Source organism: Myiozetetes cayanensis, unplaced genomic scaffold, assembly GCF_022539395.1.
Source record: "Myiozetetes cayanensis isolate MyiCay16 unplaced genomic scaffold, myiCay2020 scf5-8, whole genome shotgun sequence".
Classification (NCBI taxonomy): Eukaryota; Metazoa; Chordata; class Aves; order Passeriformes; family Tyrannidae; genus Myiozetetes; species Myiozetetes cayanensis.
In genome coordinates, this window is record NW_026087742.1 from 25,058,644 (window position 1) to 25,076,865 (window position 18,222).

Here is an 18,222-nt window from a genome sequence, read left to right on the forward strand (position 1 = left end):
CGCGCAGGCGCGGCGGGCGCCGCTGAGGCCGGTGTCGCGCGCGGCGGTGACGTTGTGGCGGAGCCGCTGGAAGCGCCGCCCGGAGCCGGGAAGAGCTGGAAGCGGCGCCAGGTCAGTGCCGGCCCCGGGGAGCGCGGGGGTGCCTGCGGCCCGCGGAGGCCCCCGGCCCGGCGCCCGGCTGCCGCAGAGCGGCCCGCGGCGTCCGTGCGCCCCGCACCGTGTGTCCGTCTGGGCCCCCTGCTCGCCTTGGCTCCGAACCGCCGCCCGCCGCCCCTCCTGCGCTGTCTGTGGGGGCTGCCTCTTTGTCTTGTGTGGTTTGGTGTTTTAGGAGGGACTGCTGAGCTCCTCGTGCCCTACAGAAGCCTACACAGTCCCATGTTTAAACCTCAACACATTAAAAGTGGGTAGGGAATGGGAAGCTGTGCAGACAGCAAAAAGGGCTCTCTTTGCTTAACCTTAAAGCTTAGTCTGCTGTCAAAATCTGTACAGTTTGTAATGTGAAGGAAGTTGCAGGATTATGGACATCTGAGGAGTAGATGACTGGCAAATCCTGCTCATTCCTGTTTGCCAGGTTTGGCTGTGGGTTGAGTCCATACGGTGAAACTATTCACTTTATTCACTTCTCCAGGTCAGCAAGGTGGTTTTTTTTGTTTGTTTGGTTGGTTTTTTTTGTGTTTGTTTGTTTTGTATGTGGGTTTTTGTTTGTGGTTTTTTTATTATTATTATTATCATTTCTTTGTACATTGGTTTTCTTCTGGCCTCCCAAGCTTTCTGGTTCCCTGGGAAATAGGTGACCATTACATCCTACTGGCACCAAGCTGTTGATGTTAAATGGGCCCAGCTATCACACTTGTGCCATCCCAAGTGGCTCAGAAGGAATGAGGAAGATTGTCACCCTGAGAAGGGTGTTCAGCAGTGCACAGCTAAGGTACATTTTCATGAAGTATAGGTGGTTTAATATTTTTCGTCCACAAAAGGTGGCATTCCTTCTTTCATCTGTTCCAGTGCAGTGTCATCCTCTGATACCTGCTGCTTCTGTTGCTCATCAGACTTTTCAACTAACGCACTACACTGTTGAAAAACGTAGTAAAAAGGAGGAAAAAAAAAAAAAGGAAACATGTTTTTTCTGCCTTTTAGTGCTGTAAATTGGTACACGGGGAGGTCCAGTGAGTGCCAGAGCTGGCACCAGAGAGGGCAGAGCCATGTGCTTGGGAGAGGAGCACATGCCTTTCTGGGAGCAACAAGGCATGATGGGAGTTGCATTCCTGCCTTCCACTTCCTGTGAGATACAGCTTGCTTTCTCACAGGATGCTTTAGGGAATTCTTCTGAACAAAAACTACATTAATTAAAGCTAATCTGGTATCTTGGTATTTAGTTTGTTTCTTTATTGCTTATACCCACAGTACATACACATTTGCTACACTCAGATGCACTAAAACTATTATGAACCTAATACTTCCAGAATTTTACATTGTCTTCTTGGAATTCCCCAAAGTCAGGCAATACCACATCATCTATCATGATGAAAAGTGTGGTGTTCCAGGTCTTACTGAATCCAGAAGATGGAAAGCAATTACAGCTTTCCTCCTGTCTGAAACTTAAAAAGGAATTCTGGGGTGAAGCCCAGTGTGCTTCAGTGTAATTGTGACTTGCTAGACTTGATATTTGTGAGAAATTATCTTACCTTTTTCCCTTTGAACAAGCCCCCAAAACCTTACAACTCATTGTGTGAGGATCAGTGCTGACACATCACCAGAATAACACGTGTTCTGCTGGTACACGTTCAGATTGGAATGTAGATTGTAAGGGGTTCTGGTCTCCACGGTCAAAATGCCCTCATATCACAGTTGAGTCAATTTTGCCACCACACGGTGAAAGATCACCTACATCCTTAGCCATGCCTTCTTTTCTCTGCCCTGTGTTTGCTCTAGTCTGGTAACAGAAACGATTCAGTTCTTGAACTTTTCCCCCTTGCCCTCTCTGAAATACCCCACTTTTTTTTGGTTTGGCATGTTAGCTTTTCACTTTTTATTGACTTGATTTGCACTGCTACAAGAATAGTGAACTGTCAGAATTAGCACAGAAGACTGGGGGCTGTGGCTAAAGGCAAGGAAGGAAAATAAAGACTTTTTTGTGGGAGGGGAGAGTGTAATTTGACTGAAGCTGCAACAGAAAATGGTACCTTTACTCTTGTAACCACTAAGTTTGGCCTTCCATAAATAGTGTGCTCCATTTTTTTATTAGAGCTACAACTGTAAATAGTTGTTATTGCTCATGTGCTTTTGAAGTACTTCTGAATATTTCATCAGTTTGTAAACGTGCACACAGGCAGTCCTCTAATTTACTGACACCTTGCTATTGTTTGTGTTGTGTTAAGATTATGAATATGATTGAGATTTAAATCCTGAGCCTGCCTGACTCAGTTTCTTCCTTGCATGGTCAGACCTTGTGGCCTTATCGCATCTGGCTCCATATATCTTAACTTCTTAAATTAGGGGAAAATGCCCTCATTTCAGCCAGGCTCCTCAGCCTTTCTGTGTGCAGCTGCAGCACAACTTTTCATCCTTAGTGAAGGAAACCCTTTGACACCTGTGACCTCTTGGTTTCACTTTATGAAATGCCAACAAGAAGGTGGGATTTCAGTGAAAGCAGGTTGTTCTTTTCTGCTCTAATACTTCAGGGTAGGTCTTACCATGGAAATACACAATTTCTCATCAAGATGTGTGGGAGAAAGGCTGAGCAGCAGTGTTCCTGAACTTTCCAGGGAATGAAATTCAGTGAACTCTTGGTAAAATGCCAGAAGACTTTGGGTTTGCAACTGATGTGGGATAAAGGCAGTTTCGTATAATAGGGATATTTTCCGAGATCATCCACTGACTACAGAGAAAAGTGAGTAAAGGCAAGACTAGAAAATGGAAGATTCTATGCCATATTCTGGAAAGAATGATTAATGTCTAAGATTACATTATACAGACCTCTGAAATGCTGATGGCATGTTTTCCCACTGAAGTTCTAAAATTCATACCTTCCCTCCGTGTTCTCCAGAAGATTCAGAATCGCTTCTCTCAGCTTAACTTTATCATCTTCTGGAAGGCAGAATTTTAAATCTTGTTAGAGTGAGAGGCTACAAAACAAGGATCTGGTGTTTGCATGCGACTGGTGGAGTGGGATATGGCATACAATGGCTCCAGGAAGCCTGTCATACTTGCTGTATTTACAGGTGAGGAACTCTCTTACACTCTGATTTTGATTGTACCCAAAGAAACTGTATCGGTGTAAGCAAGCGATTTTTTTTTTTCTTACGTCAGAAGCCTGCAGAAACATTTTCCAAACAAATTGGCAAAAGGTGGTCTCAAAGATTTAGGGAAAAAGAGCACTAACAATAAAAATTAGATGTGTGGAAGTACAGGAAGCACCTTCGAGCGTTAACAGTATGCCTGAGAGCCTAAGTTCACAGACAAACTTGCAGCTCCAAATTTTCCTCCAAAAGAGATCTGGGGTGTGATAAAGGGTTTGTATACCCGAACGAGTCTGAAGAGCAGTCTGCTTCCTTTTTCAAGATCCCGCTTTTAAAACGTTTGTAGTGTCAAATATATGAATAGTGAGCCATGTTTATGTTTCCTGAGGTAAAGTCAGTCGCAAAGCTTCATTTGCAGTATAGGATAAAAATTCCTGCTAATTCATACTGGCTGACTTAGGCTTTCATAATTTCTAGTACTAGTTTCATCTACATTGTGGCTTCTAGGTATCACCTTTTTAAAACTTTTTGTCTCAGTTTTAGCCAGGAAAAGCAGGAAGAAAGACAGATCTAACATCATTAGCACAATTCCTGTTCACAGAATAACTCTTGAAATCTTTGTACGCAGAGGAGTTCAGTTGCTTTGATATTGCGTTAGGAAAGCCCTGACCAGTGGGGATATTTGCTTGGTTGAATTTCTGGCTTCTGTGTGGTCTTTGGTCCTATCACACTGAAAGTTTTTTTTTGCAGTCCCTTGCTTTCCCCCTGATTTCCTTTCTGACGTCTCTGGTTATGCTGAAGGCCTGTGCCTCATACATTTTACTTAACCTGAGGTACGATCTGCATTTTGCAGAATGTATCCTGATTTTCTTCACCCAGCAGATCTGATTGTTTTGTGTAGCTGTAGGTCTCTTTTTCCAATGTTGTTTTTTATAACTACATCAATATTAATTCTTCCATTTAGAACAATTTAAAAAAAAAACCAAAAAAATGTGTATTTAAGTTTGCTGTCTTACTGTGTTAACATGAATAGGTCTACTTTCCTCCTGTACCCTTAATACTGAATTGTATTCCTGTAATTACCCAGAACAATTCCCCAACAGCTGTCTCTTTTAATAAAACCCATATTTAAATTTTGAAGTTTTTCTTTTGGTTGTTTCTGAGTATGATCCTGTCCAGTCTGCTTTATTATCAGTGCTGTCTGTAGGTGCTCACTGTATAGTGGAGTATCTTGACCATTATTTTTTTTTCCCCCAGAAATGTTCCTTGATGTTCATAAATTATTAAGGTTAGTTCAGACGTTATTATGAAATGGTTGTACATCCACTGAAACCTTGTTAGAACATGTTATCGTATTTCTTTGCACATGTAATTAATTCAGGCTGGACTTACTGCTTCAGTGGAAGGTGAAATTGTTGCTCAAGGATGCAGTGGTAAAGTCCCCTGCTTTTGAATTTTAAACTGATATTCATGTGGTACTGGATTGCAACGTGTGAGTTGCATCACTGTCTTTCTTGCCTGGTGAAAGGCGGTAAGAAATTGTAACTTAGAGATTAAAAGCCTTGGATTCTTTGTGGGCCAGATGTCAGCTTCTCCTAGAGACATGATTTGTCAGACCCTGGCCTGGTGTGTTCTGGCAGTGCTACATGCTCACTTTTGTGCCATCTTGTGCATATGTATCACATCTCTTATGTGAGAACATGATTATGGAGAATGAGGCTGTAAAATATATCCTTTGTCCAACCATACATACAGATCTTTTCCGAGCCCTTGTTTTTGATCAGTGTTTCCTCAACATGTGTCCATGCTCATTTTTAGAGATAACTTATTTGTGTTCAGCATTGTTGACTTCCATGTAGCAAAGCTTGCTGAGAGTGTTGTTTCAGTGTTTTTTCATGGCTTTGCTTCTCCTTTTTTTTTTTTTATTCCCTTTCTAACATATGACACTAGTTGATTGGCTGTTTCACTCAAAGGCTGTCTTCTGCAGGACTTAGAATTTAAACTCTGTTAATCCACTTTTTGAAGTGGAGGATAATAGGGAGGAATGGTTTCTGGTGTTTTTAGAATGTTTGTATTCCCATATATCCCCACCTGGAAGAAAACCAGTGTTACAGTTAAGATGCCTACTGCTACCTGAGGGCACAGAAGATTTGGACATCACTCAAAATCTCCAATAGAGCAGAAGAAATGATTGTATTAAAACTCCTGGTCACACTAGATCAAAAGTAATATTTTCAAGTGATTGACGCTAAGAAAGATTATTAAATCTCTAACTATTGCTGAAAAGCAAGGGAAAAGGTATATACTCCTAGATGTAGTTTTATTTATTGGTCCCTTGTAGGTCTCAGTTTAAGATGTTTGAGTGCATTATTCAGGAAATTGTACCTTAAACCTATTTTGAAAGTGTCTGTGGAAATCTGCAGTTGTCTTATTAATGCAGAGAAAGTACTTTCCATCAGCTTTCAGATGAGGCATCCAGAGTGAGATGTGCCTATTTAAAAACACTTTTCTCCCTTTTTTTTGCAACTGATGTTCTGAAGGTCACTGTGCCCCTTCAGGTTGCATTGCTGAGTTTTTCTGCAAGGAAGTTTTAGGAACAGTGAATTGGTGAGGAGAGAAGGGTTTTTTGTCTGCTCTTCAGATCAGCACTTAAAAAGCTTTTGACTTTCAAAATTTGACTTATTAAATCTCCTGGGGTGCCAGGTTTTGTTTAAAATTGATCTTTACATTCATTCTTTACTGTGCCTAAATTCTGAATAAGATTTAATCAATTTGAATAAATAAAGGCTTCTCTCCAGCTTCTACATTGACATTGTTTTATAGTATCAGTGTGCTGCTGACAGATGCAGTCAAAACCGAGATTTATCTTTAAGTGACTGAAAGACTGAAAAAATACCAACAGAATAAAATTGATCTTCAAGGGCAGTGTCCTGTGACAGTATTTAGATTGGGTCTGACTTAGACATTCAGAAATACTGCATGGTTAAGTCTTGATGGGGCATCCTTTATTGCTAAAGCTTTTACCTTTAATGCAAAGCTCTGTAAAGTGGTCCTTTGTGTGAGATAAATCACTATGGATCTGGCATGCAGAAGAAGGCTGACTGACTCTAGAAGCACTTATTTCATGGTTAATTCGTGGTGTGATAGACGTATTTTAATTTAATTTCCTTGAAGGGAAGCTGGAGCTGGACATACAAGCATTGTTTTCTGTAAGCTATTCTCAGCCTGCACACCAGCAGTCAACAAATGTTGTTCAGTTAATTTCAGTTTGAGCACTGTGAATATCAGTTGTCCCTAAGTTAGAGAAAAAGAAATGCTCAAGCAGGGAAGCATTTTAAAAGAAAAGAATGAAAGTGTTTTTCTTACCTAAAAGGCAGAAAAGGCAGGATGATCCTTATTTATTTAGTGTTAAGCTTCACATTCCACAGCCTGATTGCTTTGCAGTTGCACTGGCCTTAACCCTGAGAGGAACATACCTTCTCAGTGGCCAAAGAGGGTAGGGGTGGGAGAGAAGTAAAGCTTCAGTGGATAATGTTGCCTAGAGTTTTTTGAGAAGGCACTGTTTCTCATAAGAAAAAAATCCAAGCAGGCTATTGTAATAAATGATCACAGATTTTTGAGAAGCCTTAGCTGATGGAAGTGAGTCATCAGCTGCTTGGATTACATGCAGAGTTGGTGAATTCAGGGGGAGGTCTTAGTGTGGGGAGTGTAGAAAAGTTCTGTAATGGTGTTTGTCAAAAATCCTGTCACAGGTTTTGTGACAGTGATGAAGAAAATAGGATACTTATGCAGATCCTTTCCTCTGCTGTCACTTTCTGCTTTCATTTAATTGATAGACTTGAATACTGAGGAGGTCCATATACAGTGTGTGAAACATCTAATGGAAGCAAAAATTTGGATTGGCGGAGTTTTACAATTTATTATATTAGTTCATGGATTAAAATTGTGTAGCAATGATGAACAAACAGAAATTAACGTGTGGGGTTTTTCTTGAGTTGAGGGAATCTTTTGCTTAAGAAATGGTTATTCATGTCCTAAACCAGTGTAGAAGAATTGTAACTGAAAAAGATTATTCAAAGTTTTCTTTGAAGTTATCCAGAAGTACAACCTTCTGAATGGATATTTCAAAAGCACCTCTGATATTTCGTTCTCGTCTTGAATCTTTCATACATGGAAATCCAAGTGCACTGTGAGTGGAGAGGAATTTTGTTATTGCCAGCAGATGTATAGACTTGAAAGAATGGAGAGAAAATGGGGAAAACCACCCTGTGGAATGACAGTAAGCCTTTGCACCTTATGGAATACCTTCTCTTTTTCTCTTCACTAGACAAAGCTTTCTGCTTCAGAAGAGTCGCTGCTCTTAGTTGTCAGCTGGCTAAATCTGGCAGGGTTGACAATATGAGGAATTCCTTGCATGTGATTCTGTACATGTTTCCATGTATGTCACAGAAGCACGTAATAATCATGACCATTTGTGCCATTTGATGTTAAGGCAAAGAAAAGTGAAGTGAAAGTGCAGTACTTGAAAATGATTGTCTTGTCACAGACAGCCTGATAAGTCATGGTAAATGACTCAAAAGGTACTTCATGGAATACTTTTTTCATTTTTTAAACACATCGTCTCTTCATGTGCACTGTGTCTTGAGTTTGTGTTTCCTTTATTGTGCTATATTATTCATGGGGTTTTAAGGTCTAAATGTGGGACACTTTAAATGAAGGATCAGTCCTTTGTAACGACCTATTTGTTCATCTCATATTAAGGCTGAAGTAGTGAGCTGTCCTAATACAATATCTCTGCCCAGTGATGTCTGAGGAGCAAAAGCAGACAGGGCTACTTACAGTGTGACAGGTGACATCAGCTGAGTCCATAAGACTACTCCACTCTGGGGCTGTCTTAGGACCTTTCTTGCTTGTAGCCTTTTTCTGCTTCTCCCAGGCTACAAGCCTCAGCTGATCATGAAGCTGTCTTCTGGAGTTCAGCTTCAGGACAGCTTGGCTCTTCCAGCTGTGACTGAGTAGAAATGAAATCTGCAATACATTTTGGTACCAATTTCTTGTGTGCTTTTTTAAAGGTTTTCCATAATTTTGTTTTGAATGAGAGGTAACATAATTATGTTTCTGTAGCATTGGCATTATGAACACCTAAGGAGACAGTACAGCACTTGGGAAGGAGAAATGGAAAGCACCCCATCTTTTTCTTAGCTCTAATTAAGATAAATAAAAATTTTGGAAGTTAGAAGACTGGCTAAGAATCCATCTACCTGTTTTTCATTGCAGTATACATGAAGTTCAAGATCTGAACCTGCTATGACTGACCCAGACGTCCTCACTGAGGTCCCAGCAGCTCTCAAACGCCTTGCCAAATATGTGGTGCGTGGCTTTTATGGCATTGAACATGCTTTGGCTCTGGACATTCTCATCAGGAACCCCTGTGTGAAGGAGGAGGACATGCTAGAGCTCCTTAAGTTTGATAGGAAGCAATTGCGGGCCGTTCTCAACACCCTCAAGGGCGACAAGTTCATCAAATGCAGGATGAGGGTCGAGACGGCTCCAGATGGCAAAACCACCCGTCATAACTACTACTTCATCAACTACCGCCTTCTGGTGAACGTGGTGAAGTACAAGCTGGACCACATGAGGAGGAGGATTGAGACGGATGAAAGAGACTCCACCAATCGCGCCTCCTTTAAATGTCCCATTTGCTTCAGCACTTTCACAGATTTGGAGGCCAACCAGCTGTTTGACCCCAGGACAGGTAAGGGTACAGGTAACAGTGCGTGCTTGCTGCCTCCGATGTCTCTAAGTGCTGGACTTTAGGGAGCCAGTCTTAGGAGAATTCTCTTGAGTTAGGACAGAGCTAGAGGTCACTCTGTTTCTGCAGGTGGTAAATGTTTGAGCAAAATAAGAAAGTAATGTGTGCAGACTTAAGCAGTCTGTACAGACAAATAGCAATCTTGGTAAAATGCTTTTGAGTGACAAGCAGGAGAGTGGAGGTCTTATCTCAGTCAAACTCAAGGGTGAATAAGGCAGTCTGTCCTTGTTAGAAACTGATGGCTTTTCGCTGTAACTTGGTCTTGCCTGTCAACTGTAAGACTTACAGGTAGTTTACAGAGAGGGCATATGTGTAGTTAACTTCAGTATGCAAAAATTTTTTAATTTAGAGATGGTCATGCAAAGAGTGAGTTGTTACTGTTTAATATTCTCCTAGCCTAGTGCATTATTCTGCACAGTCCTGTTTCTCAGTGTAAGGCAGTCTCACTAAAGTTAAATTAATTACAGACTTGTCTGTGGTTGGGAGTAAACAAGATTCTTTTTCAAGTGTGAGTCTCGGTGGAAGTGCATATCTGTCTCATGCATATGAAATAAGAGTCTTTTCTGGGTGTCATTTTCTAAAGGGGCAGTCCAAATACTTTGTGCTTCTGTGCCAGGGAAGAAAAGGAAGAACACCTGCAACTGATGAGATTCTGTTCTGGTAGTCTAGTCTGGGATTATTCTGGGGGAAAGGCCAGGGAGGTTGGGTGTTAAGCTTCCACCTTCTGAATAATTTTATTTTTAATTTTTTCCTTTTGAATTCTATGTCCTGATCTTACTTTTTAACAAAAAATAAAAGGGCAGAAATCAGGAGAGCTCTCTGAAACATTGGATTGTGGTGCTTTGTGTCAGGTGGCATAATAAGAAATGGTAAAATTTTTCTGTTTAGCAGCAGTGAAGCTTTTAATTTAGGATTACTGATGTCTAATCTGTTTTGGTGAAGGGCAAACACCCTACAAATGTTCAGCCTATCACTTTCCCTCATTTCTGCCTCTGAAGTTCAGAAACTGTGAAACTCCTTTTACTTGAACAACCGTGAAAATATTTAGTACTAGAAAAGAAGAATCCACAAAGTCAAGTAAGAGTTGTTGATGAAATCCAGCACAGCTCTATGAGTAGAAGTTGCTTCCTTGGGGAGCACCAAAACCAGCAGTGCCAGCACAGAATTTCTGTACTCCCCCCCCAAGTGCAGAAACTCTACATTGCTCCCCACAGTTCATGATCATCTCTGGCTGCTACAGTTCTGTGTGTTGGGCTGCAGGGGAACAGCTTGCATCAGCAAGGAGAGAGTAGAGAACCTGTGCAGGGAACATGCATAGTGGGGAGTGTGAGACACTGATCCCCAGGGGGACCTGCACTTTGTAAAGGCCTCTGACCATTGCCTCCCAGCCTGTGTGGGTGGTGAGTTCCAAGAGCAAAGAACTGACCTTCAAGGAGATGCTGAAGGCAATGCTGGGATTTGGCTTTGACAGCAAGGCCTGTGCTCCAAGAAGTGATGAGGTCAGCCAGGGGTTTGTCTGCAGTACAGGCACTGGCTGTGTCCACAGTGTGAAATCATTCATTGGCATGTGGGATGTCTTACAGTTTTGCTGATGGAAGGAAAGACTGAGTGCTGTTTTCTCATCAATTCCCAGCAGTTGGGTTCTGTCAGTATTTGTGCAAATAACAAGACAGCCAGTTTACCTTATTTTCAATAAGAGCATACTGTCTAGAATTTATGTGTCTTCTGTTTATCTTTCAAGTCAATGAAAGCTTCATCTAGATAGTGCATGATGATACTGCTGTTTCTGGAGGGCTTTTACATGGAATACCAGTTTGGATAGAGCTCTCCAGTTACTGTTTAAGGTGTCAAACTCTCTCCAAACCATCAGGCAGCTGCTTATTTTTGTTCTTTGTGAATAAGTGGCCAATTTTGTTTGGTTTTTTTTTAGTGAGGAGAGTGAATTACCATCCTTTTCAAAGGGTGACTTTAGCTCTTATCAGTGCTATACATAAACCTTTCCCTCTCATTGAAACTCATGGCAGTGCAACTACTGAAGGGATCGCTGAAGGCCATGTAACTTCAGTCACGGTTAACCTGAACTGCTCTTAGACTGCAGCTATGTTGATAAAATTTTGCAAATTAAAAGGCCTTCAGGACCAAAGTCTGTTAGTCCATGGAGCAGGTAAGGCACGGAAGGCATCCTCTGCACCAGTCTAGACCAAGCTGCACTTGCGCTGAGCATCTGTTGTTAAAAGATGCCCTATTTCATTGGTCTGGTTTTTGTCCTTGTCGTTTAGAAATGAGTATGATTCTGATGTCCTGTGGTTTTTTTCTGCTTTGCTTTCCTCCTCCCTAGCTACAGCTCCAGTGCAAACTCTGAGCTATTGTTGTAGAATGGAAGAGTTAGAAGATGTGCTTATTACTCTTGCCCTTCCTTATTAGTGATGGTGAGATTTCCAGAACCACTCAATGACTACAGTCATTCTATTGGAATTTGTGAATTAGGAGTGCTTGTGAAGAGCCTGTCCGTAAGTGGGGTGTGTAGAGTTCATTTATTTTTACCACAGCATCTGCATCTGTCTCAGATTTAGTAGAGTTATCTGTCAAGTGGCTCTTTTTTGGCTTTGTGCTTTACTCTTTATTCTGAATAATGTTGAAATAAACTGAAGTGATTATTTTTTCATCAGAAGATGTGATTATTAATGGTTTTGGAAAGTAGAAGTGTACCTGCTAAGAGAAAATAATTGATAGTAAGAAGGATATATTTTCAGGGCACGTAGGTACAGATGTGCTTTGGTTGCTGTTCATCCTATTAACTGGGAAAAATATTTTTAACAGAGTAACATGTTTACCACTAAGGTAAGTTTAAATGTAGATTTTAAACAGTATAAAAGTTACTTTGAGAGTGTGATCTTTCTGTTTTTAGAAGTATTTTAAGATTTTTCTCCATTCCTTTTTCTACCATTCAATATCTCAACCCTAAAAAGCTCCAAAAACTTACTATGCTGTCAAAGGTTGAACAGCTCCTGTCTGGTACTTGTAGGAAGTTCAAGGACAGGAATTGTGTAATGTTAAAAAACTGTGAGATGGTAAAAGTCAAGATGATGAAAAACTGGAGTTTTTTACTGCTTCAACTCAGAAAGGGATGTTTTGAAAAGGGAAAAGAAACCAACGGTGTGCCGGAGGAGTCTCTTGATTGTATGACTAGTGAGTACCTGCTGGCTGTGAGCATGGCATGCCCAGGTTATGAGCTGTAGCCCCATCTGTTCTAAATGAGCAGCTAGAACAGATCTCCTGCTGTGACACATTCTCCTCAGTGGTGGTTTTAACTGTTGCCTCCAAAGAAGCAGTATCAGTAACCTCTGGTTTTAGAGGCAAACAGCTTGGATGCACATTTTGCATCCACATGCTTTCATTTTGCCAAAGTTTGCAGTGGAAACTTGTAGCAAAGCTGAGAAGAACTTTCTGATCGAAAATTTGCAGGTTTGCAGTTTGCCTGTTGACCTGACAGTGCCTTTGAATTGGTGCAGATTGGGTTGTTATGTGCTGAGCAGACAGTCCTTGCCCACTTTTGTGAGTGTTTTGTAACCTGCAGGAGGAAAAATACTAATGCTGCATGAATGGAAAGTGTTACTTCCAGCTTTGTGTTTCAGGTGGGAGACTGAGGATGGAAAAAGATTGTATTTTTCCTGGAAGATCCTAATGTAAGCATCCAAAATAAAGATCATTGCCTTTCACTTGTGCCATCATCTGCTGTCTGCCTGTACTCTGGTATTTCATCACTCTTGGTGCTGCATGTGAGCAAGAGCTTGGAGCTGCTCTTGTGATGAAGTCTTATGCAGGTGGAAAGCTGCAGCCATTCCCTTAAACAAGATAAGGGCTGTCTCTGCAGGCAGGGATGTACAAGAAAGAGTTTAATTGATGAGCAGTAGGAAAAGCCAGATGTTAGGCACATAATCAGAATAACACTCCTGAACTTGGTTTACTACCACAGCTGGGCTGACAGTGAAGACTGACATAAGAGTTTTCAGTGATCCTTGTGTGCCCCTTACAACTCATAATATTCTGTGGAATCAGAAGCAGTTCTTCACTCTTGTGAAATCACCTAGAAATAGGATGTTACTTCATCAGCTCTTACACTAACCAGTGGGAAGAATTTTCTTCTCTGTGCTTTTAAATGTAGAAACTGCAGAAATTTGGTTTCTGCAGACCAATCCCTTGAATCGCAGAGCAGTCCAAACAACTCAATACGATCTTATGGATTGGATTTTTTGAGAATTAAATACCCTGAAGTGCTTTCTGTGCAGTGTGGGGGAAGGACGGGAGGGCCTGCAATTCTCACCCAGTAGAGGGTGCTGTCTTTTCTCTCTACGGATAGTCTTGGGTTGATTAATCTATTGAATGTCACAGAATGGGAAATTATGTTCATGGATGTGTGTTCTGTAGCGTGATTAATTGCATCTTGCTGAGGAAGGTCTCTTATGTATCCTGTTCTCATACCCTAATCATATTTGTAAATCTAGTGTAGTGTTGGAGTTAACTGTCAGATGCAAGGTCAATTTGAAAGAAAGTATGTGACTAGAAACTTCAAAAGGGAAAGTGGGGTTGAAGTGAAGGAGTGGCAGAAATAAGATCCCACAGTGGATCACACTAATTCAGCTCTGGATTTCCTGAGATATTCTAAATACCAAACTGGATCAGGATACTCACCAGTGTAGCAAGTGAATTTGATGTTAGAAAGAAAATACAAGGCTAGATGAAGTATTTTTCTTCTGTTCTCTTCTACCTTTGCAGTGTACTTTTTATCCGTGCTTGTGTTTCTTTCACTTCTCTTACTGTGAAGAAAAATATTGATGTTAACAGTAAATTGTAATTACAGTTGATCTCCGTCATGTACATCTGTACCTTAAGTGTCCTCACCATAACATCGAATTAGATAAGGTGTGAATAATAGTGGAACGAAAAGGATGAAGACAAGTGGGTAATGTGAATTGGTAAGATGATGCTTGTTGGGATGTTCTTAATTGCAGTTGTAATCACTGGAGTCTTTTGTTGCAGTTAATTACTTGCCTACTCTTCATCCTCCCACAGTTTGCTCTTGGTTTGCTGAACAGTTCTGGGTATAGTGCTTTTACTGTTCCTGAAGATGCACTGTAATGGTAACATACTGTGTATCTGGGTGCCTTTCTTATTCTGTGTGCTGATATGAAATGTAATTTGGGAAGAAAAAATTGAAGGCAGCAATATCAGTTATACAGAAGGAAAGACAACACCTTGAGTATCATTTTAACCCCACTTGTTTTACTGTCAGCCTCTCACCCGTCATTTGTGTACTTCGTGGCAAAATCACACATAACGTGTTCTGAGACTGGTTTTCGGTACCTGTCACAAGGCACCTTATATCACATTCAGGCAGCCTGTGTGCAGCTGAGCATTTGTATGGCTTGGGCCCCCTTACTGAGATTAGAAATTTGACTGGTCTTTGATTTTTTTTTTGCTTTGGTCTTATGCATTGACTTCTAGAGCTACTGCCTTTTCTTCTGAATGCTCAGCTTCTCACTTCATCCCCAGTGAGTTGTTCAGGACACATCTGTCTTCTCATCTTGTTTTGAATTTCCACTTCCTCAGGCAAGTTCTGTGTGAGCTTCAAAACTTCCTCATCTGATTCAAATTACTTTTGAGCCTGTCCTATCTGTTTTATGATGGTTTTTTTCTTATGCTTCCCCTTTTCCCTGCTTTTTGCCTTGCCCTTTCTTGGGAAGCTCTTGTGTCCATTTCTAGTACATCTCTTTTTGCTTTCTGTCCCTTCCAGCCATTAGAAAAAATAAATCATTTGGAGCTATTTATTCTATATATTCACGCTATGTGGTCAATCCTATTTGATCTTTATGCTGTTGATTTTTGTCCTTCAAGTACAGTGATTTTCAGAACAGGCATTCTGGATACCTTTGTCTGCCATATACTGCCATGCATGTGCTTTATGATGCTACTACTACTGCAACAATTTACAGCTTTTAACCAGCCAAAATGAGGACTTAGTCTTTATGTAAGTTGGCATACAAAAACTTCCCTTGAAAAAGATAGGATTCAGAACAGTTCTGTGTTTAACAACTTCATGTTCTGTGAAGTTGTGTATTTTTGTTATCATTGTTAGCTTTCCAAGTGTATGAAAACCCATCAGTGTGATTTTCCTTGACTCTACAGGCACATTTTGTTTGTCTGTGCTGCCACTGAGAGCTTTTGGCAAACACCAGCAGAAGGAAACTGTCCATGCTCTGCTTAGTTTTTCTGTTTCTATTCAAATTCCTGGCAAAAGCTGTCAGCTTTACTCTCTGCTTCAGCTTTGATAAGGCTTGGAGCCATAGGGAAAGGAAAACTGAGAAAAACATATCAGGATTAACGCATGTTTTCCTAAAAGTAAGGCTCGTCTGTAGAATGGCTTAAAGAAATGTGTGGGTTACATCTGTAACTTGAACTCATTCCCTGCAGGTTGGGCACCCTGTCTGAAAGATAACCAGCTGGTCTAACCATGGATCTCTCAGCCTGATGGAGAAATAGGTGAAGGCAGTGCACAGAGCCTGTGTATGCAGAATGTCAGGCCAGAGGATAAGCTGTTGTCTGTGGAATGCTGGCTGGTCACTTCCCTGTATTCCACACTGACCTCTGGCTGGTGTGCTGTGTCTCTTAGATTAGAAAAAACCTATCTGATAAATGCATACCCTGACTTACCCTATTGATACCTTTTTTTGTCTGCAAAGGGCATTTTATTATTAGAAGTGCAAGAAGTAATTGCCCTTCAAGTAAAGGTTATCACTTTAACTTTTCTCTTGGCTTTGCAAATTGAAATAGATAGCAGCAAGAAGATCTCTGTAAAATCTGTGAATATTGCTGAGCCATTTACCGTGATAAAAGCTGGACTGCAGCATTCCTATCTTTTACTCTAATACCTTGCTGTTCTTTTGAAAATACCAACTGCAAAGGGTGTCATCCTTTTAGGCATGAGCATCTAAGTCAGATCAAGAACTCATGGAGAATTCTTTTATTGCAGTCTGTCTGCTGTTGGATGCAATTTGAAGGTATAACATGTTGGCTCAGTTGTATTTTGGTGTAATCTTCTTGGTTGAAAGAAAAAACACCTGTCTATAGTTTCCCAATGGGTTTCCTTTGGATATTCCCAATGTGTGGCTGTGTCTTTGTCTGCTTACTGTCTGGCTTAATTTATCCACAGTAGAACAGAAGGAAGAACTGTCAGCTCAGTGCTGCTGAGCATATATTCCTGCATATAAGCTGGAGCAGGAATAGCTTACTGAGAAGGGGAAAGGATTCCTCTCTTCAAGTTTTATACTGGATACATATTAAATCACCTGGCACACATTTGATGTGTCTCTCATGTGGTCCATTTTTTCAATGTTTAATTTACCTTTTCAAGAGAAATGTCTTTGCTTAAAAATTATGTTACAGGAATTTTAATTTAGTTCAGCTAAAAATGGTGTACACACTGAGATGAATGAGCAACTTGGTGTTCCTCTGTATAATATAAAGTTGTTCTGAAGGCAGTGGTTTGTTTTTTTTTTTAAAGACATCAAAGATTAAATTGTTCCTCTTCTCTAATTGCAAACCCAGGTCAGTGGGAAGGGGAAACTGTGGCATGAAATGTATGTTAATATTATTCTGAAATGTAGAAACAAATTTTGTTGGTATCTTTTGAATTTTCTTGAGTTTACTACCCCAACTCTGACCAAGAAATAAATACATATAGGCAGTTCCACGTACGCATTTCAGACTGTGATCAAGTTGCTATTTCACAGCTGAGTTACAGCACTGCTTTGCCCTTAGAGCACCTTGCATGCCTCATTCTCCACTGATAACCTGCTGTGGCCCCCTGGCAGAGCTTATTAACTTGTATCCTGTACAGTGCTCTAGAGAAATGTATTTTAAACTGCTGACTGGGCCCCTGGACTGTCTTTGTATAGCTCTACTTGGTCCTTGGCCAGAAAAAAGCTCGTTTCTTTTTGGCTTTCAGTTTAAGATCAGAGTTAATAGAGCTGGGTGTGTTTTCTCCCAGAGTGCGATCAGGGTAGAAGTTAGAGGCTCGAATGTGCCCCTCCTGTACAGATACATGTCTCCCAGAGCACACTGCAGGTCAGGAATGGAGCTTGAACAGGGAAATTCTGTTGAGCCATATTGGCTATGAAGGTAAGTGATTCTGCTGCTTGAGGAACAAGTTTTTTTTGCCATCTACAGTTAACAAGCTTTTTTTGCTTGAAAAATATGAGATTTGGGGATGCAGAAACAGGAGGGTAAAAATGGAAAGATTAGGAGATGGCAAGTGCAAGACAAGATTCGTTTTAGAAGACAAACAGTCCACTGTTCCACCTAACCTGTACTCTTCTGGGAGAGGCAACAATAGGAAAAGACAGGCAACCTACTTGGTGAAGATTTGCACTTCAAAAGGTTTGGTGAGGCTTTTAATTCCCCACCACCAGGGATGTCCAGGAAAGGCATTTCATCAGAACACAGCATCCTGTCTTCACTGATTAAAGGAAATCTGTGTGTCAGAAGGAAACAGGCAGCTGCTTTGGCAGAACAGGAGAAAGCTCAATAATACAAAACTGTCCTGATAATGCCAGTCTAAAATTGCGTCATGGAAGAACTTTCTCTCTTTGCAATAAAAATTTTTCTTCCTCCTGGGCTGTTTAATAGTTTTATTCATACTCCTATTTTTTCTTGGGGACTTAACTTTAAGTTAACGCAAATGGCTAATAATGCAGATACTTTGGTTATGCCTACAGGTGGAGCTAAGGCAGGCTCTTTTCTGGATTACCTTTGCTGTTAGTCTGAAACAGTACGATCCAGTTTACTGACTTCAGGCTGAGTAAAAGAGTTAAACTTCTCTGCTTCTGAAAACTTATCTTGACAAGTAGATAAATGCATTTAGCAGTTTTACTGCCTGATTTGAGTATATAAGTTCTAATGTCCATGATTATGGGAATACTTAAATACTGTAGTCTTAAGTTGCAAAGAAAATATTAGTAACTTCTGAATGTAATTCATTGGAGTTGAGAGAAGAGATGCCTGTTTTAATTTCCATAATAATTGCACCGAGCTGATGAAACTGATTAAAAAAGGTTTTGCTTACCTGCCCTCAAGCCTAAAAAGCAGATATAGGATCTTGCAGTGAGTGGAGGA

At 40.7% G+C, this 18,222-nt stretch overlaps 1 protein-coding gene across 3 annotated transcripts in view; it reads left to right on the forward strand.

Moving 5' to 3' along the window:
• The first annotated feature begins 19 nt into the window (after nucleotides 1–19).
• The window catches only part of GTF2E1 (general transcription factor IIE subunit 1), a 49,788-nt gene continuing 31,585 nt past the window's right edge, over nucleotides 20–18,222 (forward strand). Inside the window, exons 1-2 of one of the 3 annotated variants that reach the window (XM_050332134.1) lie at nucleotides 20–111; nucleotides 8,517–8,994. In XM_050332134.1, coding sequence (XP_050188091.1) covers nucleotides 8,547–8,994 — 448 coding nt within the window. In that variant the 5' untranslated portion in view covers nucleotides 20–111; nucleotides 8,517–8,546. Of the gene's footprint in view, nucleotides 112–7,415; nucleotides 7,519–7,626; nucleotides 7,804–8,516; nucleotides 8,995–18,222 lie in introns of those variants that run through there. The other 2 variants (XM_050332135.1, XM_050332136.1) reach the window with 2 other exon arrangements.